Source organism: Micropterus salmoides, unplaced genomic scaffold, assembly GCF_014851395.1.
Source record: "Micropterus salmoides isolate LMB-PRFRI ecotype aquatic unplaced genomic scaffold, ASM1485139v1 Ms_hic_scaffold_14, whole genome shotgun sequence".
Lineage (NCBI taxonomy): Eukaryota > Metazoa > Chordata > Actinopteri > Centrarchiformes > Centrarchidae > Micropterus > Micropterus salmoides.
In genome coordinates, this window is record NW_024040485.1 from 29,708,237 (window position 1) to 29,727,993 (window position 19,757).

The 19,757-nt window shown below is 41.2% G+C and overlaps 1 protein-coding gene across 1 annotated transcript; it reads right to left on the reverse strand.

Moving 5' to 3' along the window:
- Window positions 1-1,784: 1,784 nt before the first annotated feature.
- ttpa (tocopherol (alpha) transfer protein) lies at window positions 1,785-13,238 on the reverse strand. Its single transcript, XM_038718940.1, has 5 exons — window positions 12,907-13,238; window positions 9,994-10,147; window positions 3,625-3,818; window positions 3,027-3,137; window positions 1,785-2,913 (listed from the first exon to the last, which is right to left on the reverse strand). Exons 1-5 carry the CDS (start codon window positions 13,084-13,086, stop codon window positions 2,662-2,664), a joined length of 891 nt encoding a protein of 296 aa, XP_038574868.1. The 5' UTR covers window positions 13,087-13,238; the 3' UTR covers window positions 1,785-2,661.
- Between the last annotated feature and the right edge of the window lie 6,519 nt (window positions 13,239-19,757).

Here is a 19,757-nt window from a genome sequence, read left to right on the forward strand (position 1 = left end):
TGTAAAAACTAATATAAAATAATATTATATTATACATTACATAAACCACGATCATTGAGTATAAACAGTATATTTGTCAAATATATATCAACTACATGCCCAATGGACCCGATTCCTACGAATCTCCTCCAAGCCATATCTCCTACTGTGGTCCCGACAATCACTCATGTGATAAATACTTCTCCGGCTTCAGGAACCTTCCCGACCACTATCAAAAGGGCTCGGGTTACACCCTTGCTCAAAAAGCCCTCCCTTGACCCAACTCAAGTTGAGAACTATCGACCAGTGTCTCTTCTACCTTTTTTATCCAAACTATTGAACTGGCAGTCTTCAAACAGGTCTCAGAATTCCTCTCAGGGAATGACCTCCTAGATCCATATCAGTCTGGTTTTAAGAGTGCCCACTCTACTGAAACGGCTCTTCTGTCTGTAACAGAAGCCCTAAGGTCAGCTAAAGTTGCAGCCCAATCCTCGGTTCTTATCCTGCTTGACCTATCAGCTGCCTTTGACACAGTCAACCACAGGATCCTGCTATCCGCTCTCTCAGCAATGGGCATCTCGAGTAAAGCACTCCTGTGGTTCGAATCCTATCTCTCGGGGCGTTCCTACAATGTTTTGTGGCAAGGACAATTATCCTCTTCCCACTGCCTCTCCACAGGGGTGCCCCAAGGCTCAGTGCTTGGGCCCCTTCTCTTCTCAATTTACACCACCTCACTGGGGGCCGATCATTCGCTCGCACGGCTTTTCTTACCACTGCTACGCAGACGATACGCAACTCTACCTATCCTTCCCGGCCGGCGATCCCACCGTCTCAGGCGGATCACGGACTATCTCTCGGACATATCAGCATGGATGAAGGCTTGCCACCTTCAACTAAACATCTCTAAGACTGAACTCTTGGTCATTCCAGCCAAGCAATCTAGCCACCATAACATCATACTACAAATTGACTCCTCAACCATCACTCCAACCAGGGTGGTGAGAAACTTGTGTGTCATGATTGATGACCAGCTGTCCTTTTCAGACCATGTTGCTGCTGTCTCTCGGTCATGCCGCTTTGCTCTATACAACATAAGGAAAATCAGGCTCTACCTCACTCAGTACGCCACCCAGCTTCTGGTACAGGCCATGGTTATCTCTCGCCTTGACTATTGCAATGCCCTCCTAGCAGGTCTTCCAGCTTGTGCAGTGAAACCCTTACAAATGGTTTAGAAAGCAGCAGCACGTCTGGTTTTTGATCAGCCCAAAAGGACTCATTTCACTCCATTACTCAGTGACCTCCACTGGCTCCCCGTGGCCTCCAGAATCAGATTCAAGTCACTAATGCTGCATACAGAGTGACTACTGGGTCTGCACCATCTACCTAAACTCCATAATACAAACTTACGTTCCTTCTCGGCCGCTACGCTCCTCCAACGAACGCCGCCTGGCTCTGCCGTCCCGTCACACAAAGCAATCCCAGTCCCGGCTATTCTCATCTTTGACACCACGATGGTGGAACGAGCTACCACACGCCATCAGAGCAGGGGCGTCCCTCTCTAACTTCAAGAAGCTCTTGAAAACTCATCTCTTCCGAGAACACTTCCTCTTATAACACCTCTAACTCCTAACCTCTAACATGCACTTCCTGTGCTCTTCTTCTTCTATCCCCTACAATAATCTTGTATTGATTGCACTTTTTTTTTGATTGCACTTTTTGTTAACTTTGACTTCCTTCCCTAGGTATTTACCCCATTGATGTGATATGTACTGTGAGCTCTTACTAGTATGTATTGTCAGTTGTAGATCTGTATTTGATGCTTGTATGTTGTTCCTCAAATGTAAGTCGCTTTGGATAAAAGCGTCTGCCAAATGAGTAAATGTAAACGTAAATGTAAAAGTAAAAAATCCCCATTGACCAAAAAGTAAACATCCATATTGACCGACCACCCCCCTGTATCTGCATGAAATGGTTTGGTCCTGCCTCAGCGCACTCATCAGTGACGGTGTTTAGTTGCATGGAGTAGATGAGCCAGAAATACAGTGCTAACAATGTTGCCTCGTAAACCAACATCTGGTTTTCAAAAAAGAGAGGAAAGACAAAGGAAAGGATGTCAATCTGTGCGCCTCCAAAGCGCACCGTAGCGCTCCCAGGTAGGCTTTTTCAGCTGGCCTTAAGTCTTATTCTAGATCTGTGGGTTGGTGAGGTTATTTAGAGACAAAACATTTCCAACCTCCACTAAATTCACAAATTATTTTTACATTTATGTTCGTGTAAAGGTTAAACAAAGAGATATAAAATGTTAAGTTTTTGATAGTTTTTCTTTTTTACATCCAGAGCTGTTTACTTCTATTTCCCGTCTTTATTCTAAGCTAGGCTAACTACGTCCTGACTCAAACTCAGACATCGACCTCTTCATGTCACTCTTTGAAAAGAAAGCAAATACGAGTACTTCAGTTAGAAGATGCAAAACTTGAGCAATGTAACCCAGAAGACAAACATCATGTAAACACAGATGGACCAGCGCTGAGATGTTTTAAAGTAGCTCTTGACGCAGCCAACAATTTGCAGTTGAGAACCTCAAAAGTGGCGACCAGAAAGATTGTTTGGTTGTTTTAAGTTAAAAAAAGACAGAAAAACAAACAAACAATCGTGTGAATGTGTGATCAGAGAAGCCAAACATCATCCGTCTGAGTTTGGTTTAGTCTCCACCTTCTCTGAGATCAAGGGGTCCTCGTCTGGAATAATGGCGATGTCACCTGTTGGGTGGGACGCAATCTGCAGCAGGAGCTTCTCTGATTGAAGCAGCTGATTGGTCCAGTCACGACACGCCTCTTCTATGCAAGGACCCTCTCCCCCGTATTCTGGAGGCAGGACGGGCGGTGAGAAGAAGTCGCTTAAAGTGTCGTTGAAATCAGCGCCGTGCATGTGAATCTACAAGTGGGGTGAAAATTATTTTCGAAGTAAGTTTAAAAGGCATTTCCACTCTGTAAAAGACAGTCTAAAGAACCATGATCGGTATCTGACAGAACAAACATGCTGCTGACCCTCAGTCTGATCTTATCCGACAGGAAGGGACGAATCATGGCAAAGACCGGCCGGAAGAACATCGGCTCGTTGACCAGATGAATTCCTCTGACTTTCAGTGGAAAAGATTCCTGAACATGAAAACACATACAAGGACAGTTGTGAAAACAAACTGGTTACAGTATAATGGTCATAAAATGACGTCTTCCATACAGATCCTTCACCTCTAATGATTGGTATGGACAATGGAGGGATAACTGCTCCAATGAGCTTGTAACTGGATAATATAATTTTTAGGCAAATCTAATAGCCACACAATACAATAGTCATGCCACTGTGTAACAAATGCATGCACAACTGTGTCTTCTAGAAAATCTCACTTTAATGATGTCTTGTTCCAGCTAAGTTCCTTAAATGTGAGTGGAATGTCCACATCTCCTGCCTGTGGTGTAAGAAGCTGTCTTAATGTGGTTAGTTGAGACCTAAGCCCGTTTTGTGTTTCATCTGCATGTCCACAAATGTCCTGCATCTGCATGTCCTGCTGTCCAGCTTTGTAGCAGAAGTTACATTTAAATTAAACAGTAAATTCAACCCAACCAGAAGAATGATCTTTCTTACCGAAAGTACAGAGGATATCTTTCTGGCGAGGGAAGGGTTAATCTGTAGGGCATGGGCTATACTCCACCCCTGCAGGTCAAATATGACCTTCACACCCTGCCTCTGTGTCTCTGTCTCCATGGAGATGATCTCTGATGTCATCAAGCTGACCCTGAAAACCTGGTAGGCCGACCAGTCTTTTGGGTTCCACTGCCCTGCAGACAGAAACACATTTTATTGTACTTTACTGGGTTACAGTCAGTCTTAAATCTACAGTAAGTGACATTTCTGTTATTATCATTGAATAAGTCCGTAGCTCTGCTCATTACTAGCCTTTAGCATAGGTTTAACGGGTGTCCACTGGAAAAATCTGATGCTAAACTGTAAATAAAAACTTATGGTAAATAGTCTGTACAACTACAAACCCTACCATTAGGCTTTAAAGCTGCGTTGAGTGTTTTTTGACCACTTGGGGGCAGTGGAACGAGCTCTAAACACAACATTGACATATTAGTTGCGTTTGACTTCATGTGAGGCATGCTGGTTTGAAATTTTGACCGACTTTCGCCAGTGCTGCAAAACGTGACCATGTCATATGACGTTAAACCTCGCGGCGAGGCAAGGCGGCTGCAGTTGCCCAGAGTCCAGTTGCTTTTCTCCGGCTGCACAAACTTTGAACCACCTTTTGACAGATCAGTCATTGTTGTAAGCTCATTGTAAGCTTACGCACTCTACAGGAGGTAGAACGTGTCCGACTTGACTGCAGCTCATCCCCAACGCAAATAGATCTAAGTTATGACAGCAACAGTTACTCACATAATCATTCCTATTCAGTGATTTTGCCTACAGAATAAAAGTGGGAGAATGTTTTTTGCAGCAATGCTTTATTTCAAGTTGAATTGAAAGCTTTTACTTTGAAAAGAGTCTGTGCCCTGCTTGACACATCTCTGAAATAGCTGTTGGTAAATGGAGAGATTGGATTCCCCTGAGTGAGAAGCGCAGGAATTTCCTCTGCCTGGAGATGCTGGGGAAATAAAAATAGGCGTCTCTAGGTTGATGGATGTGGACCAATTGCCGGAACGATGCGGCACACTGCAGCGGATGCTTTATTGTTAGCATGTGACACAGTCTCTTCATAGTTAATTAGTTACATTTACATTTAGTCATTTATCTGACGCTTTTATCCAAAGCGACTTACAATTGCTGTATATGTCAGAGGTCACACACCTCTGGAGCAAGGAGGGGTGTCTTGCTACACAATGGTGGATGGGTCACAGTGGGGGATTGGGTCTCTCACACCAAAGGCATGTGTCTTATCCATTGCACCATCACCAACCACAGTTACAGAGGGAGAGTAAAGATATCGGCTCAACATGGGAATCAAACACAACCATGAGATTCAGAGTTCTGTGCTCTACAGACTAAGTTAACCTACCATGCTGACGCTTAAGCGTAATTTACACTTCTGCGTCGGGTATACGCCGCAGCCTGTGGCGTCAGCTACGCATGTAGCAGGCCCGGCGCCAGGATGAAGTAACTGAAGGCTCTTGCAGACTACATGACTTTCAGCAATGGCCGATGGCCATGCCGTTCACACTACACAACTTGCCGCTGGCAAGTCTTGAAGTCGTTGTGGTGTTCACAATACGTGACTGATCGGTGACAGGGGGTCACAGACTACACGAGCTGTCAGTTTTGTCAAGAAAACACACGTGAAATGTGAAATGGTTAATGACGTGAACCTACACACGAAACAGCTGTTGTTTGTTAGTATAAAGATACCAATTATAAAGACAAAAACTCTGTGTGAAAGGATGGATTAGCACACGCAGGTAGCAGGGATTGTCTGAGCTATAGAGAGAGCTGGAGGTGAGTAAAAAGTGTTTTGCGGTGAAAAAGTAGCTGCCTGCTCTGCCAGCAGCCTGCTCTCATTGGCTGGATGTGGATGTCGAGTCGGCCGACACCTCCAGATATTTGGCATGCTAGATATCTGGCAGACGTTGGTGATGTGTTGGAAATGTGTCGGGGAGCCGTTTTGATGCGTCATTGAGTAGTTCACACATAACGACTGGCGATCAACCGCTCATTTACCCCCCGATGAAAAAAGGGTCGTACTTATTGTAAGAGCCAATTAGCGCTCTTGGCATAAACAGGAACCAATCTTTGGTTCCTCGGATGCTACCCAGAAGCACAGACAGTTTATGACCACGCACACACGAACATACGAACACACCATACCAGTGCAACACATGTGCAATGAAGTTTGTATGGAGAAACAATGGAGATGGATGGAAATAAATTGAAACTGATGGTTTTAACTGCAAATACGACTTGGACTTTTATTAATCAAACAAGGTAAACAGCTCCATGGTGCAGTGCTGAGGAGGAATTTAAGCTGCTGTGCAGTTCGGTGCAGCGTTAAGAATACATTAAGGGCTGGATTTACTATGAATAAAGAGTACTAAATTGTGTGTGCATTCTAAAATATTGCACGTGTAACTGTAGTACCTGTTTTGGTTGATTAACTAAGAATTATTGTGTAATAATAACATAGTAGTAAATACGTTTTATTTAAAGGCGTCTTTCTGAACATTTAAGGTCACCGCACAAAACATAATAAAACAGTACAACAATAAATCGATAAAATTGACAACTACAGTACATAACTGGAAACAAAGATGGCAACAGGTGCAAACACAGTGGAGGTGACTGTTGGTTTTGTTCTGTTGTTTTTCCTGGGTTTATTCTGTCTTTCTTGGTTTGTGGTTTTGTGTAGCCTTGTTTATTATTTCGGTTTTGTTAGTTCTCTTAGTATCTGTCTTTCTTTGCATCTTAGTTTTTAGTCCTGTAGTTTGGTTTTGTGCCTTAGTTCATATCTTGGTATCCATTCCTCGTTCAATGTTTGTAATATATTGGTCTTGTCTGATCTGTGTTCTGTTTATTCTAGTGTTAGTCTAGTTTCTGGTTTGATTGTAGTTTATTTGTAGTATTTAGTTTTCTGTCTGCCTTGTGTTGATTTGTGTTCTCTGTCTGGTGATTTATTATTTGACTGTGTTCAGTCTTGCGTGCTTGTTTCCTGTCATGTTTAGTTTGTATTTTGGTGTTCAGTTATGTTTCTGCATTTTGGTCTGGTCCTGTCTGTTCCCTCGTTTGGTTTCACCTGCTTGCCTCTGTGTCTAATTACCTCATGTCCTCCACCTGGTCTTGGTCCTACCCTGCTCGTTACCTGGTGTTTAAATGTTGGCTTGTGCTGTTCAGTCTTTGTGACGTCCTTCGTCTGTGTTGAGTGTTTTGCCTGTTCTCTGTTCCATGGATTTATTCCCTCATGTCTGGATTTCTCTGCCTGTGCTTTGGATTACTTTTGGCTATACCTCAGTTTTGGACTTTGCCTTTGCTTGCACATAAGCCTGTTTTGTTTTGCATTAATAAATCTCTGGCTGAACTGCATCCTTCGCCTTTGGTCTGCATTAGGGTCCACGCCTCTGCTACCTAAAACTGCACTCAGCCACCCATGACAGCGGCAGTATTTAAATGAGGGTTTTGCTTGTTTTAACGGTTTCCGCCTTGGAGAGTCGGGAGGGAAAGCAGCCACTGCGTAAAAATCTTGGTTTGTTTCATTCAGTGCGTCCCTAGTATGTGGAAATTGTTATGTACCTGCCCCAGCAGAAACAGCTACAGTGTGCTGGAATGACCCAGATGGGAGGAAATGCCAGCAGATCGTGCTTCATCCAGCCAGAGGGAACGACCACCGACCATCAGCACCGTGCCCGGTCGCTCCGTGATGTCCTGTCCCTGTACGCCCCAACTCCCCATTCCCTCTACGATACCTACAATGGTTTGTGTCGCTATTACAACCGGCGCACTTTGAAAAGTTGGTAATTGTCAAAGCTTCAAGGCAAATACAAAAAACAATTCAATTCATATAGTTCATCAAATAAATAAAATGAAATAATTGTATTTATATATATTGGATATTGAATAATATTATCTAAAATTATTAATTTCTCTACGTCTTCTTTCGTCATGGCTGTGTCTCAATAACAGCAGCCATCTCTGCACAACATTTTGCGGTTTGCACCTTCCTTTCAAACGTATTAAATAGAGAAGCTGCTGCACTCACATGAAATTGCTTTTAGGCTTGTTAGATCACACTGTGTGTAGTAAATAAATGTATTTGCATTTTATCCTCCCATTACTTTTCACAATAAAACTGAAACACCCCAATCTGCATATTCATTAAGGCAAAAGTAGTAAATGAACAACAGGTGCTATCTTGCACTTTTGAAAGACGTCATTCTAACGTGCACACCGTTAGTAGATCAGCTTACATGTTAATTTGCTGGTGATATCAAGTTTGCACACATTTTTACTTACGCAAACCTTTAGTAAATCTGGCCCTTCAACATGACACTCTGACACTTCAACATAAACGAGGACCACAATGGAAATAAGTTTGTGTTATCCTCGACAGTTCTGATAAATGTATAATGTCACTGCGATGGCATCATCTGACATCTGATTATTTCAACTTCTGTATACTGTTGAGTTGTATGCCATTTATAATTAATATAATGTTAATATAATTATATTAATTATAGTGAAGGAGCTGTTTTTTGTGAACATAAAGAATCTGAAACCACAAATCAAGAGCTGACAACATGCAGGAAATATGCAGCAGAGGCAAAGTTGATGATGATATCTACAGATGGGAACAGGTCTGATGGAACAAATCAGAAACATCAGGGGTGGAGGAGTGTTAATAACTCCAGAAGATTGCAGTAATGCAACATCAAGGATACCAGCTTCTGTTAATGCTCAGGAAGGTCAGGTCAGATCACTATTTATACCGGTAGGTAAATTTGTCTTGAGGGGACAAGTCAGAAACAAACACAGATAGATAAACATAATGAAAGTACTTCTGAGTGATGGCCGCTGAACCAACGCTATTTTTATACAGCTTTGTTCTGCATTTTGGGACAATAAACCTTCGACTAGAAGGACGAAGCAGAAATTAATTGTGCAAAGAGTGGGAGTCATTTGAAATCAAGTCAGTTATCTACTTTAAGTATATTTGCTTGCTAGCACTCTTCTTCCCTGCATTTGCTGGCAACTCTGTGGACGTACTACGCTGCTATTTGGACAGTTTTGCTTTACCACCCAGCTTGTGACTTTTTGTATCTTCTTGTTTGACAATAAACACAATGAACTGTCCCCACAGACCCGCAGCAATGGGCATGAAACACAGCACTCTATAATAATTCCAGTGTTTGAGCCAATTGCTAATTAAAATAATGTGGTATAGCCTAATAATAATAAATAATAATATTGTTAAGGGACAGAAATACGACAATTATGTATTATGTTCAATATTTAGGCTGGGCTATTTGTTTTTTAAGTCTATCCTTATAATGTTAAAAACACAGACATTTTATTTTGAAGGCGAGCGGTCTCTGTTTCCGGTTTTAGAATTTCTTGTTCAATTTCCATTGTGCAAGTTGCATAATGGAACAAGCGGACGCTTTTGTGCGCTAAATTGCATTGCACGTCTTCATTCTATGCGACAATAACACAGAATAGTGCTAACATAGTTTAGGCAGCATTGGCCCAGGAAAAATGAACTCACATGGGTCAACATATGTTTGCAATAGCACAAGTGAGACAATGAAATTAGATAATAAACTGTTATTTTTCATCATACAATGTTAACAACTGCAGATGAATTATACTTCATGCACGGACCCTCTTTAGTCTGCATTTGGGTCCTACTCCTGTTGTCCTGCTCACACTTGTTACCTGCAGTGCTGTTAAATTATCCCAGACCTCCTGTGTGTCTGTGTTGAGGATCATTGAGAATATCATTAACTTCGGCTAAATTACAATGTATAAAGAAACTGGCCATAGGTTTATCCAAATGCAAAACAAGAGGGCATCAGACACAGTTATATGCTTTGTTTAAAAATGATATCTGTAGACTCTCAATGGAGTATGTGAGTGTTCAGGGCAATCAATTAATTTCAATTACATGCTAAGTTACCGTAACGTGGAGACTCTTGTAGTAAAATCACAGCAGGTCAGCTGAACACGCAAATGTGTGAAATTTGTCTACAGGCAAGCACAAAGTTCAACATAGACAAAGAATAAAGTTTCTTGACAATTAAATAAATGGATCCTGTTTTTATTTGGGTTTAAATTTAACTGTTCTTTCAAGTAAATTCTTCTGAGAATAACAGAGTAATAATAGAGTTGTGGCTATTTGATGCTTACATGTGGAGTTATAAAGCTCAAAAAACAAAAACAAGAAAAACAGGCATTAAGAGAAAACACATCTGTTCTGTGCAGCATTACTGTACATCACTGCTTTTGTTTAGAGACACACACGCGTATACTGACCAATCCTGTAGACGAGCACCCTGCTGCCAGTGTGGTCGCGCTGCGGGAGGACGGCATGGTAGGATGTGTTGAGGAGGCCGAGCACCGAGCTGGGAGACAAACAGGTGCTGATCTCAGGACTCTCCCTCCGCCACCGCTGGTAGTTCAGTAAGAGCTGCCCAGGACACATGCAACGTTCAGGGACACCAGGGAATTCATGATTCTACTACATCACTTCCAAGATGATATGTGCTTTATAACCTTTTACCTACGGTTCAGGACATTAAAATCCAAGCCGAGGTTGCTGGGTTGGAATAAAAGCAAATCCAAATAACTATTTGAGCGGGAACAGAGTTTTGTGATGTGCACGAGTGATTCCAGTCAAAAGTACAGACTGCTGAGCTCAGACCCAGTTGGCTGAGCTCCAGCTGCTCTCAAATAAACTTGAGCAACTCAGCCTTCACTTTGAGCTCTCTACGTCCTCTCTTATGAGTTGCGTACAAACACACTGACAGACTCAACATGCTCAAATGAAAGGCTTGAACTGTGAGTGTCTCCTGCTGAGCACTATAGGCTTAAACCATTTCTGTAAACCTAGTGAAAGCCACTATTTAACATGCTCTTATTTCTTTATCTTCCTTTTTTGTGTTACTTCATCACTTTATTCATTTCTACACCAATTTCTGCATTAATTTATGGTGGTATTTATATAGCGGAAAAAACAAAATTCAAGCAGCAGGGGACAATTTACAATATAAACCTCTAACAGAATCTAAGTCAGTTATAAATGTGGTTGTGGCACCTTTTCACAACAATGATACATTTATTTAGTTATAAACTCCTGGACTTTAATAGCTCCTGTGTTTCAGCAGGTTTTCTGCTCATTCAGAATCTCTCCCACATATCTGTGTTCTCTGACATGTGCAGAATGAAGTTGTAATATTTTGAGGAAAATAACTAATATTATGAGAATAAAATCTGAATTTAATGAGAAAAAAAAGAAGATATGGTAGCACAGTGTGCTGTTTTCCTCGGAGGTGAAAACCGAAACTAAACACTTCTGATCAGGCAGAAATCTCACCACAAATCCACACAAATGTTAACTTCAGCACGTCCAATAAAGAGCAGCTCACACTCCGCTTCAGTGGTGACTGTTATCCATTTATGTACCAGCTTTTGAATAATGTTTAAAAATAATTGAACTAACACACGTACACATTAATCTGTAGTGGTGATTAGGCTAGTAACTATTGAACGGTTCATACCACATTTAAAAAAGTAATCATAATGTGCTTAAGTCTGCACAGTTTAAAATCTCAACACATTTCAACCCTCTTTTTCTCAACATATTGTCTCCCACAATTACTTCACTATAGTTAATATGTTCCTTTAAGCATTCATAAATCAAAGGTATAAGACAAAGCTGAAAAATATTAGTTGTCTAACGGCTTATGTATTGTGTTTTTATCCTTAACTTTTCCTCTCCTATACTCCTTATGTTAGTCTGTTCCCATTTACTAGGGTTTAGGTCAGAGCAGTGAGATTGTTTTGGTGTTTTTTGATCTCTGTTCCCCAAAACACAGAAACCTTGACTGCGTAAATGAATATGCATCACTTTGCTTGGGGCCAGACGCCCAAAGCCACCCTAGGCGGCAGGTCTCTGGATCAGCTGTATATGTGTTTGAGTACTTCTCTGTTTATTCTCTTTTATTAATAAGTTCTTCAAAGACAACGGTTGGTTGTTACTCAAGTATTTGCACAACCCCTCACCAGGAATATCATTTCCACGAGAATTGTCACTGTATACATGTCCCTATCATCCCTACCTAAGTCTCTTCTATACAGCAGCTAAATGGAATTCAGCCATTATTCAGTTTATTATTGACACTTGTGCTTTTCCTACTGTGACATGTCGTAATATTTGCTATGAAATACACTGTCTACAGCACTAATTCTTTGGTGGATAATATTTACGGTTTTAAGCTGAAACTATCTGCATGGCTAGTTCATGTGCCAATAAGTGTATGTGTGATATGTGTTTGTGACTGATCCAACTGTTTAAGGGAGAATGCATCACATTTAGCAGATAAACTCTCACTAGCCAAAATAAATGAATGACATTATGATATTTCTTATGTACTGTAATCATATCAGCTGTCTGTTCAGCAATACATGACAACAAACAAAGTTATGTGAAAGTAAAATCACAGCAAAAACAAAAGTAGTCTACTCAGGTGTTGGTCAAGGAGGAGCAAATTTAAAGTATTGTATATACTCGTTTGTACAATGCATCAGATTATATACACTTCTGCACATTTATTATTGTATTATTGTATGCACATCGTGAGCATTGTACAATTCAGATTCAAATTCCTCATATGTGTACACATACCTGGCAAATAAAGCTGATTCTGATTTGTGATATGCTTTGTATGTAAAATCTAAAATTGTTATGTAACTAGTAACTATAGCTGCTAAATAAATGTAGTAGGGTAAAAGTTCAGGAGGGTAAACACAGCATCAAAACCATTTGCTGTAGCCTGTTTTACACACCAGCCTTTTAATAACTCATCTATTAAACAGGTAACACCCAGTAAACCTTAAGCTTTTAGCTTAAACGCTTGTTCAGTCTGGTGCTTGACACATACACAGCTTCTTTAGTTATAGACACGACTAAAGAACTTATTGTTTGTCCAATAACTGCGCAGTAACCAGGCGCACTGTGCGTGCTGCTTTTGATATCGGTGAGACTCTGCTTGCAGCAATCCTCCAGGAAGACACTAAGACAAAAACATCCTCCCCAAACTTCCGCTGAGTCAAAGTTAACTTGAATTTCTAAAAACTGACTAAACGCTACAGGATCTCTCTCTACTACCGTGCACGCTCATTATGTTAGAGTGACTTGTTTGTCCTGGAGGGAGGTGGTGAAGTTACCTTCAGAGAGAGCTCCTCGTCGAAGTCTCTGGCCCGCAGAAACTTGCAGAGAAAGGCGTCGGAGAAAGTCCTGACCGCGGACAGCTCGCTGGCCTGCAGGGCTCTCCGCCTCAGGCTGCTCACATGCGGCCTGAGCTGCTCCGAGTCGTCCGGGAGTTCACTGAGCTGAGGCCCGTTCATGGCGCACCGAGGGTCCGGTTACATTTCACTGTCCTCTGCCTGCTGCTGGAGAGGGTTAAAGGGAGAGGGGGTGATCCTTGATAACGGCAGATTGAACAAAGTGACCAATAGTTGGAGTCATGTTGCCTTTCTCAATGACGCTGCAGCCAAACAGTAAACAGACCTGTGACCCAGAATCACTACGAACTTCAGCTTTGAGTAAATAGTTTTGGACTCGATGTGGAAACTTGCTTTCTGTCCAATTCAAAAACAAAGCTGTTGACACCCAACAGCTACTTTACCAGACTATTAAATCGCAGCATTCATTTTTTATTTAAAGTGCAACACACTTATCAGACATGTCTGTGTGGATAGGATATTATTTCTGCAGAAGAGAAGAGTCTCAGCTGAAGAGGGGAGGGTTGTGTTAAACTGAGCATAAAGGCTTCATCTCAGGGTTTCATACCAAGGGCGTCACTTTGTGTTGAAAAGTGGTGGGGACATCTTAGGGGTGTGATGAACACTTAGTCCGTGAGACGTGAGGATGCACAATATTGGAGTCACGAGAACAAGACAACAAGATGCTCCAATGCTATGTAGAAGAAATATTCATTGATAAAATAGGGTATTCAATTGGGGGGCATTAAACTATTAATTTCCTGCATTCTAGAGACATTTTCTGGACCAACTTATGGTGGAAATGTTTTTATTTATATGAAGGGAAACAAAATTCAAGTGGCCGGTTACAATTCAGATATGAAAATATTATGGAATATAATGAAGTAATCAGCAGCTAGTTTTTTTTAGCCTAAGTTACTGTTTTTGGACAAGGCAGATCTGTTTCTTCTATATTTACAGTGCATTCCATGTTTTCCTGTTGTGCACGTAAACCTTTCTCGTAGAATCTTTATTTTTTACTTAACATTTCTTGTTGCACGCTAATTTTCAGAAAACCTTTAGCAAATGCTTTCAAAAAGTGGTGGGGACATGTCCCCAGCGTCCCCGGTGTAAATGACGCCTATGTTCATACCTGATCCAGCCATATTCTACGTTTGTACCTGGTCTTGTTTTATGAATCATGGAGAAAGTATATTTTGAAAATACAAAATTATTCCACTCTAATGTATCTTGTTTTTTTCAGCCCTGTCAAATACCAATTACAAAATAGGCCTACTTGAAAGTAATTAAAATACAAGTAACATTACAAGGAAATAAACATTCACTAACTTTAATCTTCAGTCTGTTCTGGAGGATTAACTTCTTGTTCTGAAGCCACTGCACCAACATCTCCCCCTTTTGGTCACCAGCAGCTACTGCAAGCCCACCGCCTCTGCAGTCACACATCATCATCATCATCCAGGGCTCCACGCTGAGCTTTTTCCCCCAAGGAACACATGTGCTCATCAATTTCTTTGCGTGCTCCAAAATAAAAATATTTAGGAGTACGCAAAGAAATTGAGGAGCACAGCGAAAAATGTTAAAGCAACACAGAATAAATATATATAAAACTGTTTATTATCTACATATTTATACTCCATGTCTGTGTGCTCCTTCCCCTTGTGTTGAAATTATGATGTGAAAACCAGTGGAGGACTATTGAAGCGAAGACCCTGGTGTCTGGACACTCCTCAAGGGTCTTTAAAAATACTGTCAAAGCTTTTTAAAATATTAAAAAACCCCAACCCTAACCCTTTTAACTCCAGACAAACCACATTTAATGTAAAGAAGATAACTGGACAATAACTTCAGTAAAACAGAACAGGGGGAGCGTGTTGCTCTCAGGAAGAGGTGACACACATGGCATCCTGACTCTGGATAAATCACTGCAGAGACTCTACCCACAACCTGGAGGAGGAACTAGCATAAACGAGTGTACTGGTGTAATAATACTAAATAAAAAGTATCATTTAATAGTATGTCACAGTAATCGCCCACTTTTTTTCACTCCCCGTTCATTTGACCCATTAAATTTACCAAAAATCCTTATCTGAGGAGTTTTATGCACGGTGGACCGGTGGATAGCGCTGTGGTGTCACAACAAGAAGGACATGGGTTCAAACCCTGGTTGCCCAGGCCTTTCTGTGTGGAGTTTGCATGTTCTGTACAGGTCCACGTTTTTATTATTAGCGGAATATGCAACTGAATTTGAAGATGGTTGAGTTTACACGTAGATAATATTCATTAACCTGCCTCACAGCCTTTCTTTAGTGGTCAAAATATATTATAGATCTACAGAAATGTGCCATAATGGTCACAAAGTATATGACTCCACTGTCCAACATGTGTTTTAAATGAATGTCACTACTATGTGTTGACAACACAGGGGTGGTGATGGAGCAGTGGCTAACACACATGCCTTTGGTATGACCCGGGTTCAAATCCCCACTGTGGCACAACCACCAATGTGTCCTTAAGCCGCTCCAGAGGCGTGCGACCTCTGACGTGCTTAGCAATTGTAAGTCGCTTTGGATAAAAGCCTCAGCTAAATGAATAAATGTAAATGTAATGTAACATCGTGCCCACGCTACAAGTCACTTGGGGACGTTCCCCAACCAGAAGCCCTGGATAAACAGTCAGGTGCGTCACATGCTGCGTACTCGCCCTCTTGCATTTACATCAGGCAATGAGATGACAACAACCTCACCCTTAATAGTGACAAAACGAAGGAGGTAATAGTGGACATGAGGAAGGAGAGGAGACCTCATCCGCCACTGATCATCCGGGAGCTTGAGGTAGAGAGGGTGAGCAGCCTCAAATATCTGGGCGTCCACATCAGACTCCACACAGCTGGTCAAGAAGGCTCAACAGCGGCTGTACTTCCTGAAGAGACTGAGGAAGTTCGGTATGTCACCTAAGATCCTCAGCAACTTCTACAGGTGCACTGTTGAGAGCATCCTGACCAGCTGCATCACCGCGTGGAGTGGCGAACGCCTGCAGAGAGTGGTGAAGACAGCTGAGAAGATCACCAGGACTCTGCATCTACCATCAAAGAGTCCACAGGACAGCTGCCTCCATTATCAAGGATCCCACCCACCCCCGACACGAACTGTTCACACTTCTACCCTCGGGTCGGAGGTATAGAAGTGTGAAATGTTAGGACTCCATAATCCTGCCCGTCTTACGCTGCACCATGCACAATTTACACATGTATATAATTCATCAGTTGCACAACTGTTAATTCGTCTGCCTGCAAGTGTAAGTGCAAGTGTATACATTTGTTAATACTTATTCTACATCTGGTGGGTTTACAGTTTTTATATTTGAAGCTTATTTTATATCTCTCTCTTATTTTTTTTGTTGTATTTTTATTTATACATATATTTCATTTTGCTTTTATTGTAGGCATTTGATGTGGACAGCAAAGTAAGAATTTCAGTGTACAGGGAAACGTCTGAAAATAAACACTTTGAATCTTTGCATCTATGTAGCTTACAAATACATGTACATTTTGAAATATTTTAGGGGGCTGGTGAAATAACACCTGCACACTGTAATGCAAAGCTTGAAATAAATCATGACTTTGTGAAATGTTTTTTGACACCATCATAGAGGTGTTGATCTGTGCTGTAGCCGCAGTTTGTTGGGTTATATAAGTTTACTTCTACTTTAACACAGCTTTTGCACATCTGGCACTCCTTCGTTCTAAAAAGTCATTCAGGGGACCGATTACTGCCACGTAATTAAATGCAAGGTTACAAGATAAAAAATATTCTAGATTATTGATTTAGATAAACATATTGATGAGTTGTGTTAACATAATAATGTTGGTAATTAAAGAAAGAGGGATAAAAGTATTAGAGGAGTGTTGCTTTTTTTCTTTCATCCAGTGTTGCTTCCCTGTCTATTAAATCTGCAGATCGAGATGTTAGGTGTACTATTTGTATAGCAATTTATTTTGGATTTGCTACCTAAGTTAAAGAATATTCTTTGGTATCTTCTTTCGTGTAACAGGGAAAGGTAAGACAGGTATAGCTTGGAGTCATCAGCTGACCCCACAAGTGTTCACTGACCTTCCAGCTCGTTATTTCTCTCATGTAACTGTCCTTGTTAGGGAGACAATAGTTAGACAGATAAGGTAGAGACAGCAGCTCAGGCGTCAGACGAGCACATATCGGTGTTCTCTGCGAATCTTACAAGGTTGAGTCTTACAAGAATGTTTACAAGAACTCACTGGCTCCGCAGATTAGACTACAACTCATGGATTCAATAGATTCTAATATGACGAAGCATCGGAGAGTAGATTAGTTGTTCATATAGTGATAATTGTACATATCAGAATGTAAAGTTGAAACCTTATAAATCATCTAGCTACACAAATCCCATGTGCTCTGTCTCAGTACAGCCCAACGGTGGCCGTGACGCAATAGAGTAAGGCTTATGAGACTATCTACATCATTTAACCTGCGTGGGGACAGATTAGAGTACAACTCATGGATCGTAATAGATTCTAATGTGACGAAGCATTGGAGTCTAAACATCAGATTTGTTCTAGCTTAAGGCCAGATAAAGATGACCTGAGAGGGAAAACCTACAGGAACAAGGAGGAAGACAGAAACATAAAAGGGACCAAAAGATGTTATCCTTCAGATTCGGTGTTGGCATTTGACGTGTTCACATGTTGTATGCTGGCACTGTATCTCCTCGGCTGGGCTCAATGAACCACACGGTGCTAAGTCTTCATCGGTCTCTGAAACTTCTTCTTCACACCTGAACCTGGCTCTCAATATTTCCTCATCTATCTACTACTGTATACATTTGTAGAGAACTTAACTTTGAACACAGGTAGCTAGTCATGTATTCAAGTAAACATTGAATGCAGCATGTAATTATCCTTAATCCTTTGGCAGGGTGGAACAACCTGTGTTGCTGGTACCATTTTCTTGCCAGGTTGGCCTATAGTATGTTCTATTGAATTTTGTTTTACTTGTTTGTATTCATGTATAGTCCAATGTTGAGAGCAGTGAGTGAGAAAACATTTTGCTGTAATGTTTAGATCCCATACTGTGTTCATTAACTAGGATGTTGCTGGAATCAGTACAGTCAGAGACCCCTGATCTTCTAGTACCGGTGCTGTGAGGAAGGATGCTACTGTAGATGGACAGTCATTGTTTTAACTGTACATGTAGAGATGTTATAAATGTGTGCTCTTTAAAAAGTAGTGAATAGTATGGTTAGTCAGTGAGGATGCGTGGTAATGTGGGCTGGCGTGGCTACAGTCCCAGTCCGCCCCTGGGCACATAAAAGGCCTCTACAAAAACCGGGTCGCTAAAGCATTACAGGTTACACAATGGTATAATGTGCAACCCCTGCCACGTCTTTACAAAGATTGTTTTTGTTCCTTCAAAACAAGGTGTAGCCTTAGATCACATCAAGAAAATCAGATCTGCAGAAAGTCTCTCTGGCCAGTGTCGCAGTGCCAGCACATTCTCCACAGAAGAACAGTTTATTCGGTTAAAAACTGTGATCTGTGATATGAAGAACTGCAATTTCAGCACTTACATTTATGGAACATTTGCCTCCCACGTAATACTCAGAAGACCTCCTAAAGAGGTATTCGTGTTCTTCATATACAGATGATCACAGTGGTGTGGATGTTCAGGATGGCTAGAAGATGTACATTAGGTTAATTCTCCTGTCGGTGTCCTTGACCACTGGCTTTTATTAACTTTATTCAAGCTGTTTTACATTAAATTATTTCAGGTTTTTTGGAGTTACTTGTTCCTGGTTGCTGCAGGTGTCTGGCTGGTCAACAACAGAAGCAGAGGCTGAATCAGGCCTGCTTGAATGGAGTTGATTGACAATTGGACTGTACCAAGTTCTCCTGCATCATGGGGAGGGCAGTGCTTTCTAGTTATTATTTCTTTTTAATTATGCTGTTGTTTCATTACTTTCCCTTAGTTAAGATGAGGTAGCGAGACATGTTTTGTTGTTATTGTAGTTTGTTTAAATGTCTTAGTCCAGACCCCTTGTGTGTCAGAATGGCCTGATCAGACACAAGTTTCCCGCATGGCTGAGTCTGTGTGTACAAACAGAGTAGGAAAAAGAGAAGAGCACATATCATGTGGTTACTGTGTAATTAGTATGGGAAACACAGTGTGTGACATTATTAAATTATTGTATTACTTGATAAAAAGGTACATTTGTTTTCTACTCCAGCCAGCCCGTTATCAGCTGCTGCAGTGCAGTATGAATGAAGAAAAGACACGTTTTTCAACTTGTTCTTATTCCAAAACAGAATACATGTGTAATAAATCCCTGTAGCGTGGCCCGGCCTGCTGAAGGCACTGAACTGTAAAATAATACAAAAAAGGTTGTCACAAAAGCCATGACCAGGAGAAAAGCGCAACAGATTTTATTTTTATTTCACTTTGTCCATTATAGTACATCATTACGTTTTGAGCATTTCACAATTGAGAAAAACACCATCATTTCTTAATAGGTTGCCGCAGGATGTCGTCATGTATTGTCAGCTGTTTACCAGCCTTGTACCCTGTAGGCACCCAGTAATTTTTGTTTCAGTCGTACTTACAAGACTGCAAACCAAAATAAGAGCACATAATCACACAGTTCTATTTGTTGTTACAGCACAGCCTTTCAAACAGTTCATGTAATTGGAAATTATTTTAGGACTGTCTCTGTAGATTTGGGTACTGTGCCGTTTATCTGCCTTTTCAGTCCAAAATGCTGGCAGC

Bases quoted from the DNA above. Each gene is read 5' to 3' on its own strand.
- ttpa (XM_038718940.1), bottom strand. From the start codon at position 13,086: ATGAACGGGCCTCAGCTCAGTGAACTCCCGGACGACTCGGAGCAGCTC. The intron at 3,819-9,993 runs GTCAGTATACGC...TTCTGTCTGCAG, and splicing joins GGTGCTCGTCTACAGGATTG to GGCAGTGGAACCCAAAAGAC. The intron at 2,914-3,026 runs GTCAGCAGCATG...CCCCACTTGTAG, and splicing joins CGGATAAGATCAGACTGAGG to ATTCACATGCACGGCGCTGA.